Below are 24035 nucleotides of genomic sequence, written 5' to 3'. Positions count from 1 at the left end.
TAAATAAATATATTACAGGATAAGGACAGTGACGACATGAACACAAGCTATACTCACAGAGCCTTGTCCTGCGTTAGAAAAGTGTGTAGCCAAAACAACCAAAAGGCAAAGACACAAAGAACAAACAAACAAAAAAAACATACAAAACAATAACAAAATAAAAAATACAGCACCCAAGTATCAGGGAGAATTTGTCAAAAAATTATTAAGTATTTGTGATGGTCTCCTCCAAAAAAGCAACTACAAAAAAACCCAAAACAAATACAGAAAGATAACTGTGTAAAAGGTTCCTAAAAATATCAGTCTTTTGTAATGATATCTATTCTAATACCTAAAAACCTTGTATGTTTACTGAAAAAAAAGATTGTTTATTCATATGATTTAAACATTTATGTCACTATTTTTAGTGTTTTTAATGACAGACTTTGGATGTACTTCTCTGTATAATAATAATACTAATACTAATACTAATAATAATAATAATAATAATAATAATAACTTTATTTATATAGCACCCTTAAAAACAGAGTTGACAAAGTGCTTTGACAAAAATGGAAAAGCAGAAGCAAGACAGGGTTTCTTGCAAAGGCATCATAAGAGCCAAACCGTAATGCTAAACTAAGGCCAGACAAAATTTAAAGTAGAATTAAACAAGAGAAAAAACAATTACAAAACAAAATAACAACAACAACCCGTACCAATAAGAATTAATACAGCTTAAAGAATACTAACAGTAAACACAGATATAAGTAGTACTAATAATGGAATTTAACATGACTTAGACAGAATAAAATATAAATAAAAATACAAACTAAAATAGATTAATTAAAATTGACAAATTATAATGGACAACATCAAATTAAAGCAAATCTATTAAAATGGGTATATATGGGACAAAAATCAGAATAAATCCAGGACTTTATAATTTTATCCCTAACAAAGTCTGATGCACTGTCTTTTATAAACGCATACCAATGCTGCCCAAAAACCAAACCATAATCTGATCCACAAAATACTTTTTAAAGGTCCTTCAGAGCTGAGTGAAATGTAGTAACGTGGCGTGTTAGTGTAGTGCATCCTCAGCGTCGTTTGGTGGCAGCACTGAGGCGACAGTTTGTCTCCGCCCCAAACAAAAACATCCGCCGAAGAAGAAAGCATCAACAAGACCTGCGAAACTTAATGAGGACTAACACATCGTTTGGATCGTTTCGATAAGAGGGATGGGAGTCCTACCGGGGAGAAACCTTTTATGCACACTTTTCTTCATTATTCTCCTGTCAGAGGGACACTTTCGATGGGTGAGTAAATCCCAACTGAAGCGCTCTCGTGACTAAAACATGACTCAGCTCGGTCAGCCGTTGTTGCTGTGATGTTTATCCGAGGCGGCTAACGAAACTCAGACTCAGGTTAGTTTAGCTATTTAGGGTCGCGTATCTTATTTTTATCCGTGACAAGAATAGTCTGTAATTGGGTTAACGGTGGCTCCACAATAGCCAGCATGAATGCTCGCCGGACATCACACCAGCCACGTTAGCGAAAAGCGAAAATTGATAACATAAGACGTTAGCTTTGACGATACAGAGCGAGAGTACATGTTGTATCTTTGACTCAGAGCCGGTGTTGTCCGGTTGCGAAAGAAGTTTCGAGCTGCCGTGCCATGTCAGATTTAAAACCACCACCCCGTTTAAACTTGGTGTTAAAAAGACGTAGGTAGTTGTCATTAGTCGTGAATGTTAATGTTTAAAAATGTCTCACAAAACGGCAGATATAAAGTAAATGTGCAACGTTAAGCCGCACGCAGACTTCAGTTGGCTTACAGGCTAGAAAGCCTTCTAACCTGATGGATCACTGTTAAACTATGTAATGTGTTTTTATGTATGAAATTATCTTTTTAATATGACTTACCGAGTGTAACGTATTCATTATTGCAAAACATGGAAGATTTGACTGCCTGTGCTTTAAAAAAGCCGTTTTAAAGGTGAAGAATTGGAGCCAATATTATAAATAAAACATAAATAAGTAAGTACATAGATTTTACTAAAGAAATGACATAAAATGGTGTGGTGGTAGACACAATGGTTTAATATACAAGATTCACGATTTGAATGTCTGATTTGAATGAATGTGAATGGTCTACTGTTGCTTTAGTTAGTTAGGTTAGGTTGTGTTATTGTGTGACTTTGGTGAATCCAAACTAATTCTTTCAAATGTCAAAATCACACAATGACACAAAAAGTAACTGATGGAGGCAGTGGCAGATCAGCAACTTCAGTATCCAGAGATGTTACTGTTTTTCTCAGTGGAGTCTGGCTTTGAAAAGAGCGATATAATAACTTAATTTTCCTGTTAGAAATCACTGTCCGATATCATGTAAAGGGGTGAAAATACTCTTAATATAGCATACACTTAGACTGATATTGATTTTTTTAGGTGGAACTTTTAAAAGGTGATTAAAATAAGTTATGTTACTGGCCTCTCCACAGCAGTACATTGCGTAGCCTCACTGATGGTTTCCAGTCTGCTTCTCCAAAATTGGGGCGTGGCGTTTGACAACTACTGCATGTAATATATCATCGCTGCTATCAAGCGCAAACCTCCTATCTCCAAAATTGCTATTTTTCAGGAATAAGAAAAAAATGTTGTGTTTTTAAAAGGATCCAATGGAAATAGGTTTAGTCAAAAGTTTTTTTAAATACACTTTGTTGGTTGATGAATGGTAAAACCCAGTATCAATAGAATTGTGAATGAAAAAAAAAGGAAAATAGTGAAATGTGGAGATATGAGGTTTGCGCCAGATAATGACAATATGTAATATGCATATACTGTGTATGGATAAGTACCCCATACAACACTAAAAAAAAATCTGAACCATCCCTTACACCATAAATTGTATCAATCCATCAAATGAAGAAATAATTTCAAAACAAACCAGACAAAAAGTCCATGTCACATGTGTCCGTGATCCATCCGTTTGATTTGATTAGATTTAGATAATCATTCACTTGCTTGTCCTCAGTGGCCTCTCTGCTGCTTTGACTGCATTATTTGCCCTCCTACTCACGATGTAATTAGGTCACACTGCAGAATATAGAACTACTTTGAAACTAAAACATTACATCTGAATGTGATTAATCATTACTGTTTCAAGATAAGATATCAGCATTCTGGTGAAAGCAACAACGATGTGGCGTGAGTGAAAATATTGATTATTTGGGGACTGCAGTGGATAAGCAGGAAGGATTTTATTGAAATGTGTGTGTGTACCAATTGCTTTTGTTTGTACGCACATAAGATTTCTTTCTTGTTTATGTATGGCTTCATACAAATGCTGCAGGATGCTGGTTCTCCCATATGCAAACCAGTGTCTGACATCTAGTGAGGAGTCTTTGGACAAATAGGAGGTATAGTTAGAGAACTAGCCTAGTCTGCAGCTGCATAAAGTTCCAACTGAAGCAATAATAACATGTGAATGCTGCCCATGAACTCAGTCCCACAAGGCACATAGGACAGAGTGTAACGCTGGGCTTACTCATAAAAAAAGTTTGTGGAGTAAGTGAATTAACTTCCCCTCCCAACGAAGACCACGTGAGAGTGCAGATGGTGTATAGACAGAAAAAGGAAAACTTTGACTGTAAAAGCTATACTACGCATAAAAACATATATATTGTGATTGTATGTTATTGTATTTTCTTTAACATATCAAATTTAAAAGAAATGTCAAGGACTCAAATTTAACTTGGTTGTAGCCATAACAACACCGGCTGAGTTTTGTTATGTTGCCATAGAAATCTGACTACAGGTTTCCATTTCCTGGCCTTCTTTATTTAAGTTGAACGTGGGGTTAGTCAAAACAACGCTGCACCATGTGACTTAACAGACCCTCGGTCTGCATTACAATGCCCGTTCTTCAAATGCAGGCTTGTAAGAACCCTTTTTTTGCAGAAGTGAAAGTGAATTTTTTTTATTTTCAGACATACAAAGCACAAGATATTAGAAACACAGGAAGTGAGACATGACCACAGGTTAAGCTGGCAAAATGTTAAACCTCGAGGTACATAGGTATAGCTTTAACCTCAGATCAGAATTGTAAAGTCCTCTTGAGAAGTCAAAACGTAAGTCATGTGGTCCGCTGCAGCCTTTAGAGGAAGTGTGTTTGGGCTGGCTGTCTTTAGTTTTTTTGGCAGGATCCTGTTCTCGTCCAAACTAGATAGAATTAGAAGTAGGCTTCTATTCGTAAAAAGCTTCACACTCTGCAAAAAAGAAATGCACTGAATACAGAAATAAATGAGTTTGCAATATGAATGAACTGCACAAATTATTACTGTGTTTATTGTTGTCTTTTTTGTCAGGTTGAGGCCCAACACTGTATATGGTATGGCGAGTGCGGGACCTCTGAAAAGATGCACTCAAAAAAGTACAACTGCAACTACACTGGTCCTCCCCGCCAGCTAGAGCCCGAGGGTTATGAACTTCTCACGGTACGTACAGTTTCTTGATTTTTTTTGTTCTGGTCTTGCTGACATATGGTTCTCTAACAAATCTTCTGTAATATACTTCTGCTTTTCAGTGGCACTTTAGTTTGCACTGTGGAAAAATTTGACAAAAGTGTATGAAAGTGACATCATCCTCTCTGTGCTGACATGCAGGAGCTGTGTCCTGGATACGACTATGGAGACCGAAGCCTTTGCTGCGATACTGACCAGTTACAAACTCTCAAAGGGAGTCTCCAGCTGCCCCTTCAATTCCTGTCTCGGTATGCTTGCAGTTATAACATTAATTAATGAAGCACATGACATGCTTGGAAAGGCATTATTATCTCCTTTTCTGAATGTTTCAACACAGAGAATATAGTATTTGCCCTTGTAAATATATCTGTACATGTGCTGCTCAAATGTCATGTTCAAACATGTCAAGCCTTGGCTTGACATGTTCCAAATCATGGGTTACAGACAGACTGGCTCGCAGACCAAATGACTATGATTTGAAGAGGTTAACATGTTTTCCTATCTTTGTGGATTTAATTTACCTCACTGTGTTAGTTATTGCCTTTTTTCCATTCAACTGTCAAACACTTTTAAACTTTAACTTCTATTATTATTCCATTTTTTTAAGCACTGACCCCTTTCTATTATTCAATTCTGCTTCTCCTACTCGACATCTGTGTGCAGGTGTCCCGCCTGTTTCTTCAACCTGATGAACCTCTTCTGTGAGCTGACATGCAGCCCTCACCAGAGTCAGTTTGTGAATGCAACCAAGATCAAAGAGAAAAATGTCGTGGAAGTGCAGTACTATATTGGACAGACATTTACAAATGGTGAGTTCACGGCCAAATATTGATTTAGATATGAAAAGCAGCTTCAGGCTTGTTATTTTAATGGTGTGTCACATCTGCTTTGTATACTTCATTAGTTCCTGCTTGAAACATGAAGTCATGCACTCAGTTGTGTAATTTTGTGGGTGACTAATAGTCATAACTTTTGCACTTTTTCAAATAAAAAAAGGGAATGGGTACTTAAACTTTGTGAGTTTTGCTCTAAAACTATCAAATTTGGCTTTTTTAGCCATGTACAATGCCTGCAAGGACGTCCAGGCACCATCCAGTAACATGAAGGCCTTATCAATACTGTGTGGGAAGGAGGCAGAGGATTGCAATGCTACCAACTGGATCCAGTATATGTTTGATATCAACAATGGACAGACTCCCTTCCCAATCATCCCAATATTCTCAGGTAAATCATTTTGTAGCACTTTATATATTTGACTATGACTGTGCTGCAGAAAAATGTCCCAACTGCTTAATTTACATAAAAATACCTTTGCTGTGTCTTCTCTCTAGATGTCCCGGTGGCCGGTTTCTCTCCCATGAACAACAAGACTTATGCCTGTACAGAGGGCCTGGAGGATGGTTCAGGTCCCTGCTCCTGTCAGGACTGTGCAAAGGCCTGTGGCCCCAAACCTGTGCCGCCCCCTCTCCCTCCTCCCTGGACAATCCTCGGTATGGATGCCATGACTGTCATCATGTGGATTTCCTACATGGCCTTCCTGCTGATCTTTGTTGGAGCTGTACTTGGGGCTTGGTGTTACAGGTGAGGGACTGATTTCTTTTTTTTTTGTTGCTCATATTCTGCAAGCATTCATGTTTTATACATGCAAACTCACAGTTCACCGTCAATATAAATGTTGGTTTTGATGCTTTCTTTAGAAGTTAATATAGAATTGGCTTGTGTGGTTCTTTGTGCAAACAGGAAAAGGACCATCATGTCTGAGTATGGCCCCATCTTGGACAGCAATAACCCACTGTCTCTCAACAATGATAATCCGGACCAAGGTATTGTAATGCTTGATTAGAGAGACATTATTTGTCTTCTTTCTGTACTCTGTTTGTTGTGCTGGTAATTGCATTGCACTTTAAGGGCCAGTTACACCAAACCGACATCAAACAACAAAGTTTGTGAAAGGCTGATTGTTGGGTTGTCTCATGTTGCCTGTGTATCAGTCAAAAAGTTGCACTTAAACACAGCAAAGACTACAGTTGAGGGGAAACTAGCATGTACATTCTGCACCTGCATGAAAGGAGATAATTCTCCATTAAGGACGTGGTGGAAGTCAGTATACGTTATTCAAAAAGGGAAATGGGAAGAACAACAGGTCAGATTTAGGACAATATTTATTTCTTTAAAAGGATCCCCCTTCACTGATGCCATTGCACATAGTGGGATGTGCATAAGATTCATCCCAAAAGATACTGTGCACAACATCTTACTTTTATTACCCTAATTCTGTCACATATGTACCTCAGTTTCTGTTATATTAAGTGGTCTTAGAAATGCACTGAAGCATCCATACGGATACACATTCAGTAACAGTAATTAGTCTCATGATCAGTCCATGAATTATTATCAAGGACAATCATCAGAAAAACAAGACCAAGTTGTGACCAACACTGAACCACCGATCAGATGCTTAAGTAATACCAACATAAATGACGTCTAAATGAGTATTAATTATTGGATTAGTGTATGTAAAAGGGGCATCTATTTGCAGTTTAGCAAGTTAGCGCATTAACAGCAAGACCTGGTAGTGAAAGAACAAATGTGGTTTACCATAACTCTAGGGAACAATGACACAAACTTAACAGAAACTTACAGAAAGCCTGACATTGACCAACAGCCACCATCAGCATAGTGCGTCACGGCTGTAAGGTATAATTTATGTGATAACAATGTTGAATGACGTAACCTAACTCCCATTCTTTTTTCCCCTCCCAGTGAATGCATCATGCTGTGAAACATTGGGCGAACGCTTTGAGAATGCTCTGCGGATCCTCTTCAGCACTTGGGGTTCCTTCTGTGTGCTGCATCCCTTTCTGGTCATACTGGGCAGCCTGATAGTTGTGGTTGCCACCTCTGGTGGCCTGGTCTACATGCGCATCACCACCGACCCCGTTGAGCTGTGGTCGTCTCCCACCAGCCAGGCTCGTCAAGAGAAGGACTACTTTGACAGCCACTTCGGACCCTTTTTTAGAACTGTGCAGCTCATCATAACCACCCCGCTTAATGAGACTTTCATCTACTCCCCATACTTCGGAGGATCAGATGTGCCATTTGGAGCCATCCTGGACAAAGACATCCTGCACCAGGTAGGTTAGTGGGAGAGATGGATCATTGGTATTATTTTGTCATTAGAGATACTGTGTGCTTCTAATGTATTGTTTCTATCACTTGTATGTAAAAATCAGCTGCATCTCTAGAACTGTGGTTTATTCGTTCTCCTTTCTTTTTCTCCTTTCTAACATTAACCAACCAGGTGCTGGATCTGCAGCTTGACATCGAAAGCATTGTAGCAACGTATGAGGGCCAAAACGTCACCCTGCAGGACATCTGCTTGGCTCCACTGGCCCCGTACAATAACAACTGTACAGTCTTGAGTGTCCTCAACTACTTCCAGAACAGCCATGCTGTGCTGGACCACAGCATAGGAGACGGCTTTTATGTCTATGCTGACTATCACAGCCACTTCCTCTACTGTGTCAGGTGATTTCTCTGAACTTTTTGTCTCTTTAAAAAACTTAAAAGTAATAAGCTGTAACTCAAATTTAACTTGTATTATATTGGCCTCACACCAATTGACTTTTCAGGCAATTTTACTATTGCAGACGAATATCTTATGTTGGAATAGAATCATAAGCGTTTAACCTCTTGCTCACTCACATGATCTCCATTGTCTGGTGAAAGGTGGCCATAAAACTTAGTCCGAGCTGTCTTAAGTCTGTGGTTTTATTGTGTTGACGTTCGGAAAAAATCAAACACATTTAATGTTATTGTAAGTTTTTAGTCTCGGCTAATACTGTGTGAATAGTTGTGAAGTTAAATGGCGTGACTCTATAGCACCAATCAAGAAGATGCAAACTGAGTAGAGGGTAAACATGGAGGGGACTTAGGAGAGGTGCAAGAACATAAACAAGTCTTGGTTGTCATGGACTGTGGAAAATGAGGAAAAACTGGTGGAGCTGTGGAGTGAACAAGAGTCTGTGTTTACTTCAGCATTTATCCGATTCAGCAACTTGCACCCTTTTAGTGAGAAATCAAAATTTTTGAAATGTTTCACCTGTCATTTCTGCGGCCTCCTCCCACTAAAATAGCGCAGCTAACTCACAGAGGCAGGTAGCGAGTTGAGATGACAAAATCCAAAATGTAAATTTTATACGCAGCTACATTTCATCTTAATGGATTATATTGATGCCAAATTGACAAGAATACTTTTGGCTTATGATGCCTTTTATCTTGTTTTTCCTAAAGTTATGTGTTTTTGCAGACACATAGTAAGTTTTTAATATTTCATATTTCTTAAAGGGAATATGTATTATATTTTCCACTGGGAGTAGGATGGGAGATAATCTCAAAAATAATCTAGTTGTGGTCTTGCAAATACTGACCCTGCAACATCCCCAGCAAAATGTCAATGTGTTAGATGGTGTCAGACTTCAGACATTAATTGTAAGCAGAAAACTTTTGCAGGAGGAGGAACATTGCTATGATAAAAAGATCAAAACCTCTAAAGGGATACATCAGTGTCGAAATCGAACACCTGCAGCTCACAAGAATCTATTTTCTCCAGATACCGGCTTCTGCATTTTCTGAGAACTTTGTGTGTCGTCTTGAAATAGCACAATCTGACTTCCTCATTGGTTTTCACGCATTGGCTTTTTAATGGTTATTCTTAACAGCACTAAAATGAGGTCAGGTGATGGCAAAAACCTGCATTAATGTCATAATGACTGTTACTTTTGAGGCATTTACCCTGTTGTTCTTTTTTTCCATAGTGCACCAGCATCCCTCAATGACACCACGCTCCTTCACGACCCTTGTTTAGGCACCTTTGGTGGCCCTGTTTTCCCTTGGCTGGCCCTTGGGGGTTACGATGGTGAGCTGAATCAACACTTTAAGAGTGCAGAAAAGTAGAAAACAGTGGTGATTTTCCATTTACAGAAGTTATATAATCTGTTTACAGCCCCTCTATAGATTCTTGTATTGCACAAAGAAATAAAGCTAAGCTGTCCCTGAACTTAGCCCTACACAGCAATATAACCACTTTTGTGTGGCAGTTAGGTTTTAAGTTCACCGTTTGAAATGATAATATGAATAAAAGGAAGGCTACAAATTGTCCACTGCTTCATTTGATTATCTTAAGAGCTGCCATAGCAACCAACCAACAAGTTTTTGGGGCGAATTTTATCTGTGAGTTTATTGTTCCTCCATCAAAAGGAATGCATAGCTGTGACTGCCAGTTCAACAATCAAGTTATTCATGTGGTTGAAAAGTTTTTTTTAGCGACTCTTACAATGAATGTGTCTTTTTTCTGGATTACAGAAACCAACTACAACAATGCCACTGCTCTAGTGATCACCTTCCCACTCAACAACTACCTGAATGACTCAGCCAAGCTGGGCAAAGCTCTGGCATGGGAGAAAGAGTGAGACAACTTTCTCTTTCTAAAATTCATAAGACAGAGCTCTTTTGGCTAGCAAAAGTCGCTGTTATAACAGCTCCATTTACTTAATGTATTTTTTGTGTGCATTTCAGATTCATCAAGTTTATGAAGAACTTCGACAACCCTAATCTGACCATAGCCTTTAGTGCTGAGAGGAGTATCGAAGATGAAATAGACAGAGAGAGCGACAGCGACATCAGCACCATAGTAGTCAGCTATGCCATTATGTTCATCTACATCTCCCTGGCCCTGGGTCACATCCACAGCTTCAGGAGAGTGCTGGTAAAGTAACACTCATTCATTATCATCATTGTTTAATTTTTGTGTTGACTCATTAATGAATAAAAAAATAACACATTGCTTTTATAATTTTGGATTGCCCAATGTATGAAAAGAACGAATGATACGCGGAAGCATAATACATATCTGAAATAGTGTTACACATTATGCAGTGTAACTCCTTTTTCCTGTCAGTGACATAAGAGCTCAACAGAACTTGTACAACACGCTTGACAACTTCCTGCTACTAGAGCGTAAAAGGGAGCAGCCGAAGAAATGGACATGACTGATCCTCTACCTTTTTGCCCGTACAGGTTGACTCCAAGATTTCTCTGGGCATAGCGGGCATCCTGATTGTGCTTAGCTCTGTGTCCTCCTCACTGGGGATCTTCAGCTACTTTGGCATCCCCCTCACACTCATCGTGATTGAGGTCATTCCTTTCCTGGTGCTGGCTGTTGGAGTGGACAACATCTTTATTATAGTCCAGACATATCAGGTAGCCTTTGCCAAACTCAGTCCCTTACACTTTCATTTAATTTTTCATAAATTCTTCATGTTGTTTAATGTTTGTATTCATCTTAAATAGTGCTTATAATTTCTAATTATAATGTGACATATTAAATCGTGGTTGTTATGTCAGCGGTCCTTGTCCTCTTGTATGCAGGTCTCCCTGTAAAGGGATTTTTTAAAGCGCTCCAGTTTAATACTTAAAATATGTGGTGGTTGGCATGCGTCCATTTTTTGGAGATGCAGGCGGGAGTACTGACATGGAAGATAAGCAATGTACTTTTGTCAAGGAGGTACGGAGTCAAGATTTATTGTAGCCACCTAAAAAAATCTGTATCAGTTATATAACACAAAATTAGAATATTTTCACCGCTTTACCTTGCCGTCAAACGTTCTTCTCCAGTGGGGAACTGAACTCGCTATATCAATCTATGGTCTCTTCAAAACCACAAGACTCTATTGACAAAAACTGTAACAGCTGCAGGTCTACCACTGCCTCAGTTTGTAAGTGTATTTGTGTTATTGTGTGACTTTGGTAAATCCAAATTGACTCTTTAAAACACCAACTAATCTCTTTGTGTAAATGATTACACAAAGTCATCATTTGAGGCAGCGGAAGACCAGCAACTTCTGTGTTTGATGAAGTAAAATCGCTGGTTTTGTTAATAGAGTCTGGTGGCTTTGAAGAGAGCAATATAACGATTTTAGTTTCCCATGGAAAAGGGCTATCTGCAGCAAGGTAATGAAGGGCTGTGAAAATATTTGAAATATAGTGTACACTTCAAGCGAAATTGATTTGTTTTTTAGGTGGCTAAAAAATGTGTTGCTGATTCAGTTCACAGCAGTACATTGCTTAGTTTCTGTGTCAGTACTGCAGCCTGCTTCTCTAATCTGGGGTTGAGGTGATCGTTATCTTCTGTTTGTAATACACTCACTATGGATGAGTGCCTCATATAACCCTTCTATAAAAAAAATTTAACTATTCTTTTTTGTATTCTGCTAAACCAATCTGTTAAACCCACTAAAAGTGATTTCTATTCATATTTCTGGACAGAGGGATGAGCGGATGCCACAGGAGGAACTTCACCAGCAGATTGGTCGTATTCTTGGAGACGTGGCCCCCAGCATGTTCCTCTCCTCCTTCTCAGAGACAGTGGCTTTCTTCCTGGGTAAAATAGATCACCTATTTAATAGACTCTATATCTACGCAGACAGTGTAAATGGCACTATATGTGCTCTAAATGATAATATTCCACCTTAAACTGAAAAAAAAACAAAGAAAGAAAATTGTTTTCGTAGACAGGATTGACACGGTTACTACAAAAAGTGCCATAGTATCCTGGTGAGTCACATGCTGATAAAACTGTTGACTCTTTTCTTCTGTAGGAGCCTTGTCCAACATGCCTGCAGTGAGGACTTTCTCTCTGTTTGCTGGCTTGGCTGTTTTTATTGATTTCCTGTTGCAGATCAGTTGCTTCGTCAGCTTGCTCGGCTTGGACGCCAGAAGACAGGAGGTGAGAGACTGAGGGAAGTAGTGGTGATATAAGTGATGATAGTGGTGAGGTTACAGATAGCTGATTGGGAAGTTCATAGGAAAAAGGATTTCCTTCAGATTTAATTTCCCCAATTTAATGTTGTACAAGTATGTGACTAAGTTTTCATCCTCCTTATCTCTGCTCGAGCTACTTTAACTGATCTTCTCTCTGGTTTGCAAAGTACTTTAAATAGCCACCGCAGTGATTGTTTGCACAGATAACTTGCTCTTGGGCCTGATTCAACCCTCAAATTAATTATAGAATAAGTTAAACTTATCAAATACTGCGCTGTTGTGTTAAAAGGGGAATCGACTCGACATCTGTTGCTGTGTGAAGCTGCCGGACGGTCAGGAAACGAAAACAGACAGCTTACTCTTCCGTTTTTTCAAGAAATTCTATGCCCCATTCATCCTCAAAGAGTGGATGCGACCGATCATAGTAAGTACCTCAGTGACACATGTCAGACATTTAATCTAATTTTTAAAAAAACTATATTTACCCAGGCAAGTCCCGTTGAGATCAGCAGTCTGTTTTACAAGGGAAAGCTAGCTGAGACAGCAGCATGAAAAAGTTACTTACTAACAACAGTAATCACAAGCAAAACATGTGTATGAATGAACATGTTAAGATATTAAATTACCTATGCACAGTGACATATACTAATCGATTGATTCACCATTGTTCTTATTAGAGCTTTAAAATCAGGCAGAGAGACCCATTCATTCATTCAGTCATTTATTCATTCATTCATTTGTTCATGTTTGGTTTATTTGGACATTCCAGTGTGTAATTTCCCAGACAATGACAAAATCCCATGATTTACTTTTTCTTATAATACTTCTACACGTTCCATAAACAAACAGGAGTAGAAAGAAGAAAAACGTATAATACCTGCCCCTTTCTTACTGATAGCAGAAGCTGCTGTAGATACAGATAAAAATGGACAACCTTTCTATATTTACCTTTCTTTTTTCTCACAAATTATATTATATTTCACAATCAATAACATCCACTAGAACAGTACTCTTACTCAGAAAGGTCACAATGCCCCATTATTTTTTCTTCATACCTTCTTTTAAATTGAATAATGTTTCTCTTAGACTCAATACTTTCTAGAGGCTATTCCAAGTGAGGGGTGCAGGGCAAATAAAGCTGTCTTTGTCAGCGCAGTTCATACATTTGGAACAGATCTCATCTTAGTATCCCGGCCTGTAACTACATTCAGATCTCTGTGTGATCAAAGTGCAACTGTATCATAAGAATTTACATTAGAAACATGTTGATATAGTTGAACTCATTCACTTAGTATAGAGCTTCCTGACTACATGATGATTATGTTTATCTTTTGAGTTTTTCTTCTTTTCTCATCTCACTTTGTTTAGGTGGCCGTGTTTGTTGGAATCCTCTCCTTCAGTATTGCTGTGGTGAATAAAGTAGAGATTGGATTGGACCAGAAACTCTCCATGCCTGATGTAAGTTTTTGCATTTTCTGTTATAACCGTGTGCTAATAGATTGCAAGTGCTTGACCCTTTTTAATACCTGTTGGCAAAGCAGAGTGGTTATACTCGGAATACCTGTAGTGTAACTTATCAGTGCTAAAGTGTACTTTGCAGGGTATTTTACTGCTACTGTCCAAACATTAAGTGTCACATTTTTTGCAACAGCCTTCCCTGTGCGATATGTAAAATAGTGTTACTTTGCATCTCTGTACTTGTCTGTTTTGACAATCTGTCCCTCAATCTAGGACTCGTACGTGTTGGACTACTTTAGGAACCTGAGCATGTATCTCCACACTGGAGCTCCGGTGTACTTTGTGGTAGAGGATGGTCTTAACTACAGGACTCAGGAGGACCAGAATGTTGTGTGTGGAGGAGTGGGCTGCAGCAACAACTCTCTAGTCCAGCAGGTCTACACCGCTTCACTCATCAGCAACTAGTAAGTCTGAGCGATGAACAAATTACATCACAGATGATTTAATTGAAACTGACGAAATTTCACTGAAGATAAAAAATGAGGACTGTAATGTCATTGCCAAATGTCATTTTCTCACACTTAAAGCTTCTTTTGAGGTTTTAGAATGAATATTTAAATGTTTGTCATGATATTTGATGATGTCATCAGCCTTCAGGTTCAGGTTACTTTATTTGTACCTGTAGATAGATTTGGTTTGCAGTATAGAGTGCAAGGCATCTGTTAACACAGTTTCAGACAGAACAGACAACATACAGGATAAAGGATGAAACAATTGAATTAAATTTACCAAACTAAATTATTTAGTCTTTTTACTATAACAGCATGAGCAAAAATAGTTTTTTGTAATTGTGGTTATATGAATGTAATCAGTGGTGCTGTTGCTGCAACACCGCCCTGTTAAACAGGTGCGTCCCTCCCTGTTTGTGCAGCAAAAAGGTAAGCAAACAGTTTTTTGACTTGAGGGAAAATGTTGCTTTGTAAAAGGCTTAACGCCACTAGATATGGATTGAAGCAGAATATTTTGTAAGATAAAAATATTTGGCTCACACAAATACGAAACAGTCCCATGCAGCCTCTCCTGGAATTGAATTCTATTGTAAAAATACAGAATAGACGTTTAAAACCATAAAAAAAGAAGCTGCAGCACTTCAGTGGTGATTTAGAATTTAAATGTCAATGTTATGAATCAAGCTTTAAACTATTTATTAATGAAGTAGGAAACTGAGCTACAGAGGTAAAACAGAACCTGTTTGAAAACACTGAACACTAATCTAATCTAACCTATGATTATATGATCTATTTAATTTCCCTTTCCCTTTTAGCACAACCATTGCCTTTACACCGTCCTCGTGGCTTGATGACTACTTCGACTGGGTGAAGCCACAGTCCACCTGTTGTCGATACTACAACACCAGTGGGGCTTTCTGCAATGCCTCGGGTAAAAACAAAAAGTCATATCTAATGTCAACATGCCTTGAACCCTTGTCTTGTGATCGTTGTGTCACAAGCTGCTGTTTGACAAAAGGTCAACTTTTTTCCAGTTTCACACACAAAATGCAGTGAAACAAGAAGTGTTTAGGGGCAAAACCAAAACACTGTAATCATTGTTTAAGTAATATGCACTGTCCTTTGCAACTCAGGAACTGTAATATTAAGACTGTATGAATGACACTTGCAAATGTATTAAAGATTTCAAAAAGTAAACTTTTAGTGCAATTATAACTGTAGCAAATACTCTGTTATAAAAAGATCTCGTTGATAAAATGACTCTTGAACAAATGGGAGTCACTCGAGTGTCAGCGAGAGCCTGTTTTATTTGAGGAAGTGGGAAATAAATAAAAGAGAAAGGAGGAAACAATCAACGGTAAATTCCTTGGCAGCGTGGTAAATTGCGTTGGACAGTTCGGCTGCATACAGTTTCATGAGGGACATGCTTATCACCAAAATCTAAAAGAGCCTCGGTGATTCAGCATTTAAATGTTAAGCATCGTTTTAGACTTGTACTGTTGATTTTTAGGCTCACATTGCTCAGGGTGGTTATTCGTTGTTCTAGTATTTAAAGTCTTTTTGCTTTTATAAAAAAAACCTTATTGAGCAACTTTGAGGTCATTTGTTTTCAGTTTGTGGCTTTGTCTCAGAACAAATGTGTATATTTCTCTAGTCCTCTTGGTTAAATGGATGGATATTGGATACATATGGATTATTGATGTTGTTTCTCCAGTGGTAGATCCCTCCTGTGTACACTGTCGCCCCATGACTCCCAGTGGAAAGCAGCGGCCAGAAGGAGAGGACTTCATGCGGTTTCTGCCCATGTTTCTGTCAGACAATCCAAACATCAAGTGTGGAAAAGGGTAATTTTATAGCTCTGCTGAATGTTTTTTTTTTCTGGCTATTTATGTTGGAAACTCATGACATGTCATTGAATACTTTCACTTTAACTTCTGTTTCTTTAAGAGCATCCAACTGCAGTATGCCAGTTTTGTTGTTTTGTTGTAATTTTTCCACTCTTTAATCTCCTCCAGCGGGCATGCAGCCTACGCCACAGCAGTCGATCTGTATCCCAACAAGACGGGGGTTGGAGCCACTTACTTCATGACCTACCACACCATCATGAAAGAATCCCCAGACTTCATACACGCTTTAAAAATGGCCCGAATCCTGGCTGACAACATTACTGAGTCCATTGGCCATAAAGTATTTGCATACAGGTCAGTTTTGTCGTACTAAATGTTGTGCTCTCACCTTTGTAATATGTGCTGTATAAATTACACCATCGTGTTTGCTGTCTTTGTGACAGTAATTGGTTGTTTATAGTATTTTCTCACCACTTCAGATTTTTCCGTTAATATTTATGATACTAACTGCTTGTTTTGAAGTCAGTGTTCAAGGGTATCAGATTTAAGTGGGTCAAAGATAAGCACACTGCAAAGAAAACATCATAAATGCCTTGATAGCTTATGTTTGCCCTCGAGTCCTTGAATAATCTTTGTGTATGACATACAACAAAAGTTATGGGACCAGTACTGCGGCAATATCAAAAAAGAATCATGGTTCATAGTATAAACATATATTATATATATATATATATATATATATATATATATTTTTTTTTTCTCTTTACAGTGTCTTCTACGTGTTTTACGAGCAGTATCTTACCATTGCCTATGACACCGCTCTGAACTTGAGCGTGTCACTGGGGGCCATATTCGTGGTGACGACGGTGTTGTTGGGTTTCGAGCTGTGGTCAGCCGTGGTCGTCAGCATCACCATCGCCATGATCTTAGTCAACATGTTCGGCGTCATGTGGCTGTGGAACATCAGCCTCAACGCAGTGTCCCTTGTGAACCTGGTCATGGTGAGGAGCAACATGAAACACACTTCATTTTACACTTAGAGTGGGTGGAATAACTGAATAATATCGTAAACACATTAACCAGCAACATAAGGTTTAATTAAAAGAAGAACTAGATAATTTGAGCTTTTCTTAGCATTGTTTTTTGTGGTTTTAGCTATTATTGCTATCAGGTATGACAACATTTTATCTGCCAATGTACTAGCTTTATTCTGGGAACATGGCAGCATCGCTGAAGCCTTTTAGTGATGTCAGTAGTTAAAATCAGTGAAAATTTTGAAAAAGTCATTTAATTTTGTTGTGTGTAATGAAATTGTTTTAGTAATTTATGTGGATAGCCTTCCGTTTAATGTAACATTATTCATTTTCTGAAATACTGGTTTACAGTCACTACTAATATACATTAATCATTAAGTTCTGCTGTTCCATAGCATTATATCTGTGTTTTAAAAGTCAGTCAATATAAAAGTAACAGCCGGTACAAACCTGTGTCTTGAATATTAATGTTGTTTTACAGATTGTGCTTTTAAACTTGAGACTTGTTTACATTCTGTCTGTCCGTCTGACCCTTTATGTTGCTTATCCAGAGGGACCATTTTCTAACAGTGTCACTGTGTCTCTAAATGTCACTATTTATGTTGGAGAAGAAAATATTGTAATAAGGAAACTGTCTTTCTCTAACTGTTAACAACTCGTCCTTGATCTCTCTAATACAATATTAATTTCAAGGAAGCAAAACATTTTAACATTTTTGATGCGGTGCTGACTTGTTTCCTTTCCTCTGTTGCAGTGCTGTGGTATTTCGGTAGAGTTTTGCAGTCATATCGTGCGAGCTTTTTCCATCAGTGTGAAGAAAAACAGAGTGGAGCGGGCTGAGGAGGCCCTGGCTCACATGGGCAGCTCTGTAAGTACCAAATTCTCAAGCGGAAGCCTTTTCAAGGAGCTTTTTGGGCTGGAAAATAATTTTTGCATGCTGGTAATGGTGACATCAGTGACTACATTTACATGCACACTAATAATTCACAATTATTCTTATTATGAATGCAGGTCATGTAAGCAGTATATTTCATAGGGATATTCGGAATTAAGCCATATACCATATCAGGCTTGAAGCTGGTGTCTTAAAATGTTTTAAAAATCTAAAATGAAAGACAGATTCTTTAGGATGTCAATGTTTTTAGCCTGCCTGATTGTACAGCTGACTCCCAGAAAGTTCTCTTTTGACTCAGTTCTCTTTTAATGCTAATGTAAGTGCTTGTGAATCATATTTTGTCTCCCTATGTCTTTCTGACTGAAACTTTGTGTCTCCACTGCTGACTGTCTTGGCCCACTCTCCCTTAAAAAAGAGATTCTTAATCTTAATGGGACTGTGGGATGGTTGATGGAATGAAAGACGGTTAAAAACTTTGTTCTTTTTCTGATGTAAATAAGAAAAGTGGCACAAGTAGTTCCACTTTTACATGTTTTGACTTGTTAAACAACACATTAGGGCATGTTTAACAGAGTTGCATTGCTGCATGAAAACAGAAGTATCAGTGGAATATTCATGCAACAGCTTAGGAGGAATACTTTTTCAGAGTAAGGGCAAAAAACTGCATTTTCTGCATGTAATCAGCAAGGTCAGTGTGAAAAAACTTCTATGGAAGGATAAAGCTGGGTAGGTTACATAAAGTCATCCATGAAATCATGTTTTTTTTGTAAAATAATACTAATGAGGATTATCATCACTTTACATGACATTTTATGACACTTTTCCCTTTTCACAGGTATTCAGCGGGATCACACTAACAAAGTTCGGAGGTATCCTAATCTTGGCGCTGTCCAAGTCACAGATCTTCCAGGTCTTCTACTTTAGGATGTACTTGGCCATAGTGTTGCTGGGAGCCACACATGGCCTCATCTTCCTCCCTGTAATGCTCAGTTATATCGGTCAGTAATGTCACACATTGAAACGAAAAAACATGATTTAAACACAATAATTCGAAGAGCAGTCTTAATTTGTTGTGACTTTTTTTTCACAGGTCCTTCAGTGAACAAAGCAAAGGTGGTAGCTGCTAACAGGCGCTACGCTGGTACAGAAAGAGAGCGCCTCCTCAACTACTAGCTGGCTGTTCGGGACAATGAACAATGAACTATTTGTCTGAAAGGGACTGTGTGGGTGTGAAGCCGTTTCTGTGATTACTGACACACTTATCATCGCCACTACTATGCACATATTTAACTCAGGAATAGACTCGGGAAGAGGAGTGCCCGAGACCTTGTCCAACTGCAAAAGTATTGATTTTTTCTCAGAAGACTGTGGAGCCACATCATTGCTCCTCCTCACACTACAGGATAAGCAGATGTCAGCATTTGAGTGACAAACCACTGAACAAAAAAAATACAACAACAAAAAACTGCCACTTTTGCAGTGTGGAAGTAGGAGAGACAACACCCCCAACATCAGCTTACAGACAAACTGTAAGTCAGTTCCATATGCTACGAGCTATTTTGATTTGGGAAAACTCGAAAGGGTAAAACTGGTCAGTTTTTTCATGTTTTTAAAATATATACCAGGAAAAAAACAACTGTTTAAAAGGAAATTATTTTGAAATGTTTACTTTCGTTGGACTGTTGTTTGATATTATGAATCATTTATCAGCTGGCATACAGCACCCAGATAATAATGATGATCTCATAAGCACTCATAATACCTGGCATTACCATGCATCACATCCAGGGGTGTGGCTCAATACTCTGTCATAGAGCAGGTTAGCTAGTCGTACCATTGTCACCTAGCGATAATGCTTCTAAAGAGTTTTTGTGCATGCTCACATCCATGTTGAGAGAGGAGTGAAGGGATTGTAGCCCCTTTTTACAGCTACAATCTGCTTGGATGTGCATGTCGACATCGTCAAAGCTGAAACCTCACAGTCAGTGTTTCATTTAAAAATCAAAGTACAAAACAAACAGTCCAGGTACTTGTGTGTACCCACAGATGTTGTTTGTTGCTCTCCAAACTGCATCCTGCTATTACATTTATTTCCACATTGGAAGCTATTCACATGATCTGGTGCAAGAATTTATTTTAGAGTTAGTAAATGTATCTTAAAGTGTCCTTTTGAAGTTTTTGCATGACTATATTGTTTGTCCCTTGTGGTACTATTACAAAAAAAAGAAAAACTCCTGAAGATGCATGTTGATGCCAGGTGTAAAGAGTGCTGTGATGCTAATAGCGGTTTTACACTGAAGTGTAAATAAGACATTTTGCAGTTACTGAACAGAACATTTGTTTAGTTAAGAGACTAAGCTTTACATTTAACTGTAAATAGCTTATACAGAATTAATCTGGATTTATTCCTTTGTCATCGAGAGTGTGTTAATACAGAATACTGTAGAATGACTAGATAATGGTATAGTCCTGACTTTTTCCATTCCAGCACATTTAAGTTATTGGTATTTTTTTATTTTGTTAACTATTACATTTTGTTACCATGCATAGCTGTCTTTAAAAGAAACAATTTTACCTTTCAGGTAAAGGAGTCATTTTGTAAAATAACTGGAACCCTGTTCACTTGCGTCACATGCACCTCAACATGTCTAAGATTGTAGCTAGTGGAGGTGATCACTCATCCACGTGGTGCGCGCCCACTAGTTTAATTTGAATTTAAATAAGGTTGTGACATCATTGAAGGGGAATGTTGAAATTTTACCCAAGGTGTATAAAATCCACTGGGATCTTGAAGGAACAGAACCATTCCTTGTTTTAATTTTTTTGCAGATATTTGTTTCCCTACTATGCTTTAGTGATTTTTTTTCTCTTTTTTTTGGATTGTAAGAAAGTATTGTATCGATGAAGGGTTGAAACCTAGGTGTGGAAAAATATGATTGAGAAAAAAAGAGACCAAACTAAGTGATTGAAAACACAAGTTTTTAACAATTTTAACAAAATAAATAGTTCTCAGATAAGTATGTGGTGGAACCTGCTTCTCCTTGTTATTTTCCAAAGGAGTTTAAGTTACACTTCATATTAACCTACACATATTCACCATTAACTAGATGTTATGAGCATGCAAATTAGTTTTAAATTGGCTCTTTCTTAGTCATTATGAAGGACTTAATGGTAAATGGACTGTACTTGTATAGTGTTTTTCTAGTCCTTTTGACCACTGAAAGCGCTTTCACACTACATGTCACATTCACACATTCACACACACATTCACGCACTGATGGACGAGGCTACCACAATCCCCGATTGTTCCCGATGCTGCGTCATCGGGAACAATTCGGGGTTCAGTATCCTGCCCGAGGTTACTTCGGCATGTTGCCTGGAGGAGCCAGCTGTCAAACCGCTGACCTTCCGATTAGAGGACAGTTCGCTCTTGTCATGGTTTGTTATCCTGTGGACTCTATTTTGGGGTTTTCTGTTTTCTAGTTTTAACTTGTTTCTAGTCACTGATGTTCTGTTTCCTGTTTTATTTTGTATTTTTACTCCTTGTGTGTCACCTGTGCTTTTTCTCTGTGGCTCCCTGTCTCTCAGTCTCCCTATGTGTCTCTCTTCCTGTCTCTGGCTCTCTTTCCCTGATTTGTTTCGACTGTGTTATCAGTCTTGTCTGTCCTTCCCTGTCAGTCTCCCATGCACATCTGTTTCTGTTCAGGTCTGGTTTGCTCTAGCCCAGTGTTTCCGGTCACACCCTCTTTAGTTAACCTATCCCTGTGTTTCCCTCCTGCTCCTGTGTCCACCTACCCGGCTGTGTGTCATTTTCTTAATTAGTTCCTCTGTGTATATATACCTGTTTCCCTTTGTCCTTTTTCAGTTCGTGTGTTTTCTTCGCCGTGTTCCTGTTCTCCCTGCCGTATTCCTGCCCTGTTCCTCGCCCGAGTTTTCATCAACCTGGTTTGTCTCAGTCTTGTTTTTGCATGTTTTATTTGTCCTTTGAATTTTTGTTCATCTTGTGTTTTTTTTTTTTTTGATGGATAATCTTCAGTATTCAAGCTTGCTTGTAGTGTGTACTTTTTGTTCACCTTTTGTTTGTTCTGCATTTCGGGTCCTCATCCTGCATCCAACCTTGACAGCATAGTGTAGTATGTTAAAAATAGCATAAAAATTCATAGTATAGTATATTGTTTAAAATTGCATAAAAAAGTCATACTACAGTGTGCCTTTAGAAATGGCATGAAAAATCATTCTATAATATGTTGCCCAAAACAGCTTCAAAAACTTTCAGTGTCATTCAAAACATCATAAATAAGAAATACTTAAGTATGGTAGCCAACAGAGCAACTATAGTATGACGTTCAAAATAGCATTAAAAACTTGTGCAAATAGTATGTCGTGAAAAATTGCAAAAAGAAAAACAAATCATACTATAATATGTCACCCAACATAGTTCCAAAAAGGCATACTAAGGCATGTCGTCAAGTACCATAAAAAAGGCATACTATATTATGAAGTTGAAATTGCACAAAAAAGTCATAGTATAATTATGTTGTCCAAAATAACAATGAAAAGTCATCCAAAATAGTGATGTGTTTAAGGATTTTTTAAACCTATACCAATAATCGATAATTTCCACTTTTGTTTGTTTTTCATTACCTGGGGGTATGAAAGGCTGAGATGTCGTGAGTATAGATGAATTTAACATTACAGCTCTGCCCTAACCAAATATAAAGATAAAACACTGACAAATACACATAGATAGTAGACTGTTGTGGCCTCCAGTATATTTTCCTGTGTACTTTCATACACACAAAAAACATTTAATTCTAGCTTTTTCTGTTCCTTTTTTATCAACATCTGAATTTGTGCATTTTCATAAAAAAAACAATAAAAAAAAAAAACAACCAACATTTCAGCCAAAAAACAAAAAAGAGCTAAATCAATTTCATTTGTATATTTGGGGTTTTGTTTCCTTCTTATTTTCTTATGTCAACTTGAATTGTACAAAAATTATGCCGAAAATTATATTCAGAGTTATAGTGGAACATTACCCAAAATATCAGGAAGAACAACATCTACAGAACTTTCTCTAAGTAGGCCTGGCTTTGTTGTGAACACGTATTTAGACATGGAAGGAAGGAAGGAATCAAACATCAGATATCAGTTTATTCTTTCAACATAACCAAGCTGGAAACTCACTGCACCAAGAAATTAAAAGTAATAATATAGTCAGTTGTTCAAAATAGCACATAAATATATTTTTCAACATGTCCCGGCATGCTATACAATGTGGTTTCCAGCTGTTTTTTCAATATGTCAATATTTGACATTTTTTGCCATACTATACTATGTCGTTTTCAGTTGAATTTTGGACATTCTATAATATGATGTTTTTAGCCATTTTTTGTCATACTAAATTATGACCTTTTTGGTTGTTTTTGGTATTTATTTTGTTTTGTATACTATTACGCGTCTCTACAAGGTATTCTATGTCGTTTTCAGTTGTTTTTAGGAGTGGTTAAAATTTGACTTTTTTCAACATACTATACTATTGCTGTTTTGGCCATTTTTTTGGCATGCTAAATTATGAGGTGTTTGGCCTTTATTCCCACTTTGTATGCTATAACGCGTCTCTATAAGATATTCTATGTTGTTTTCACGTTTTTAAGAGAAGTCAAAATTTGACTTTTTTACATTCAATACCATTGCCTATTAGGCCATTTAAAAAAAAAAAAAAAGCTAAATTATGTGGTTTTTAGCCATTTTTGGTCTTTATAGCCAACTCTACAAATTATTCTAAGTGGTTTTCAGCCATTTTTAGGAGCGGTCAAAATTGGACTTTTTCGCCATACTATACTATTGCCTTCTTGGGCATTTTTTTTGACATGCTAAATTTTGAGTTTTTTTGCTGTTTTTTGGCCTTCATTTCCACTTTGTGCACTATGGCGTGTCTCTACAAGCTATTCTAGGTGGTTTTC

The 24035-nt window shown here is 37.8% G+C and overlaps 1 protein-coding gene across 1 annotated transcript; it reads left to right on the top strand.

Moving 5' to 3' along the window:
* Positions 1 to 1135: 1135 nt before the first annotated feature.
* On the top strand, positions 1136 to 21089 carry npc1 (Niemann-Pick disease, type C1). Its single transcript, XM_042497629.2, has 25 exons — positions 1136 to 1298; positions 4350 to 4478; positions 4647 to 4753; positions 5169 to 5314; positions 5562 to 5729; positions 5837 to 6086; positions 6246 to 6328; positions 7269 to 7639; positions 7807 to 8033; positions 9323 to 9423; positions 9870 to 9972; positions 10083 to 10272; positions 10584 to 10766; positions 11832 to 11946; positions 12164 to 12291; positions 12616 to 12750; positions 13695 to 13784; positions 14058 to 14248; positions 15109 to 15224; positions 16008 to 16137; positions 16309 to 16494; positions 16910 to 17141; positions 17929 to 18042; positions 18905 to 19067; positions 19160 to 21089. Exons 1-25 carry the CDS (start codon positions 1221 to 1223, stop codon positions 19240 to 19242), a joined length of 3819 nt encoding a protein of 1272 aa, XP_042353563.2. The 5' UTR covers positions 1136 to 1220; the 3' UTR covers positions 19243 to 21089.
* Positions 21090 to 24035: the final 2946 nt, after the last annotated feature.

The sequence above is a fragment of the Plectropomus leopardus genome, chromosome 12 (genome assembly GCF_026936395.1).
Source record: "Plectropomus leopardus strain MGB_pleo_1.0 chromosome 12, ASM2693639v1, whole genome shotgun sequence".
In the NCBI taxonomy this organism is placed as follows: Eukaryota; Metazoa; Chordata; class Actinopteri; order Perciformes; family Serranidae; genus Plectropomus; species Plectropomus leopardus.
This window is presented reverse-complemented; position numbering and strand designations above follow the sequence as displayed.

Coding starts and splice junctions, on each gene's coding strand:
- npc1 (XM_042497629.2), top strand. CDS start 1,221: ATGGGAGTCCTACCGGGGAGAAACCTTTTATGCACACTTTTCTTCATT. Junction 5,315..5,561: donor TGGACAGACATTTACAAATG/GTGAGTTCACGG, acceptor TGGCTTTTTTAG/CCATGTACAATGCCTGCAAG. Junction 6,087..6,245: donor CTTGGGGCTTGGTGTTACAG/GTGAGGGACTGA, acceptor TTGTGCAAACAG/GAAAAGGACCATCATGTCTG.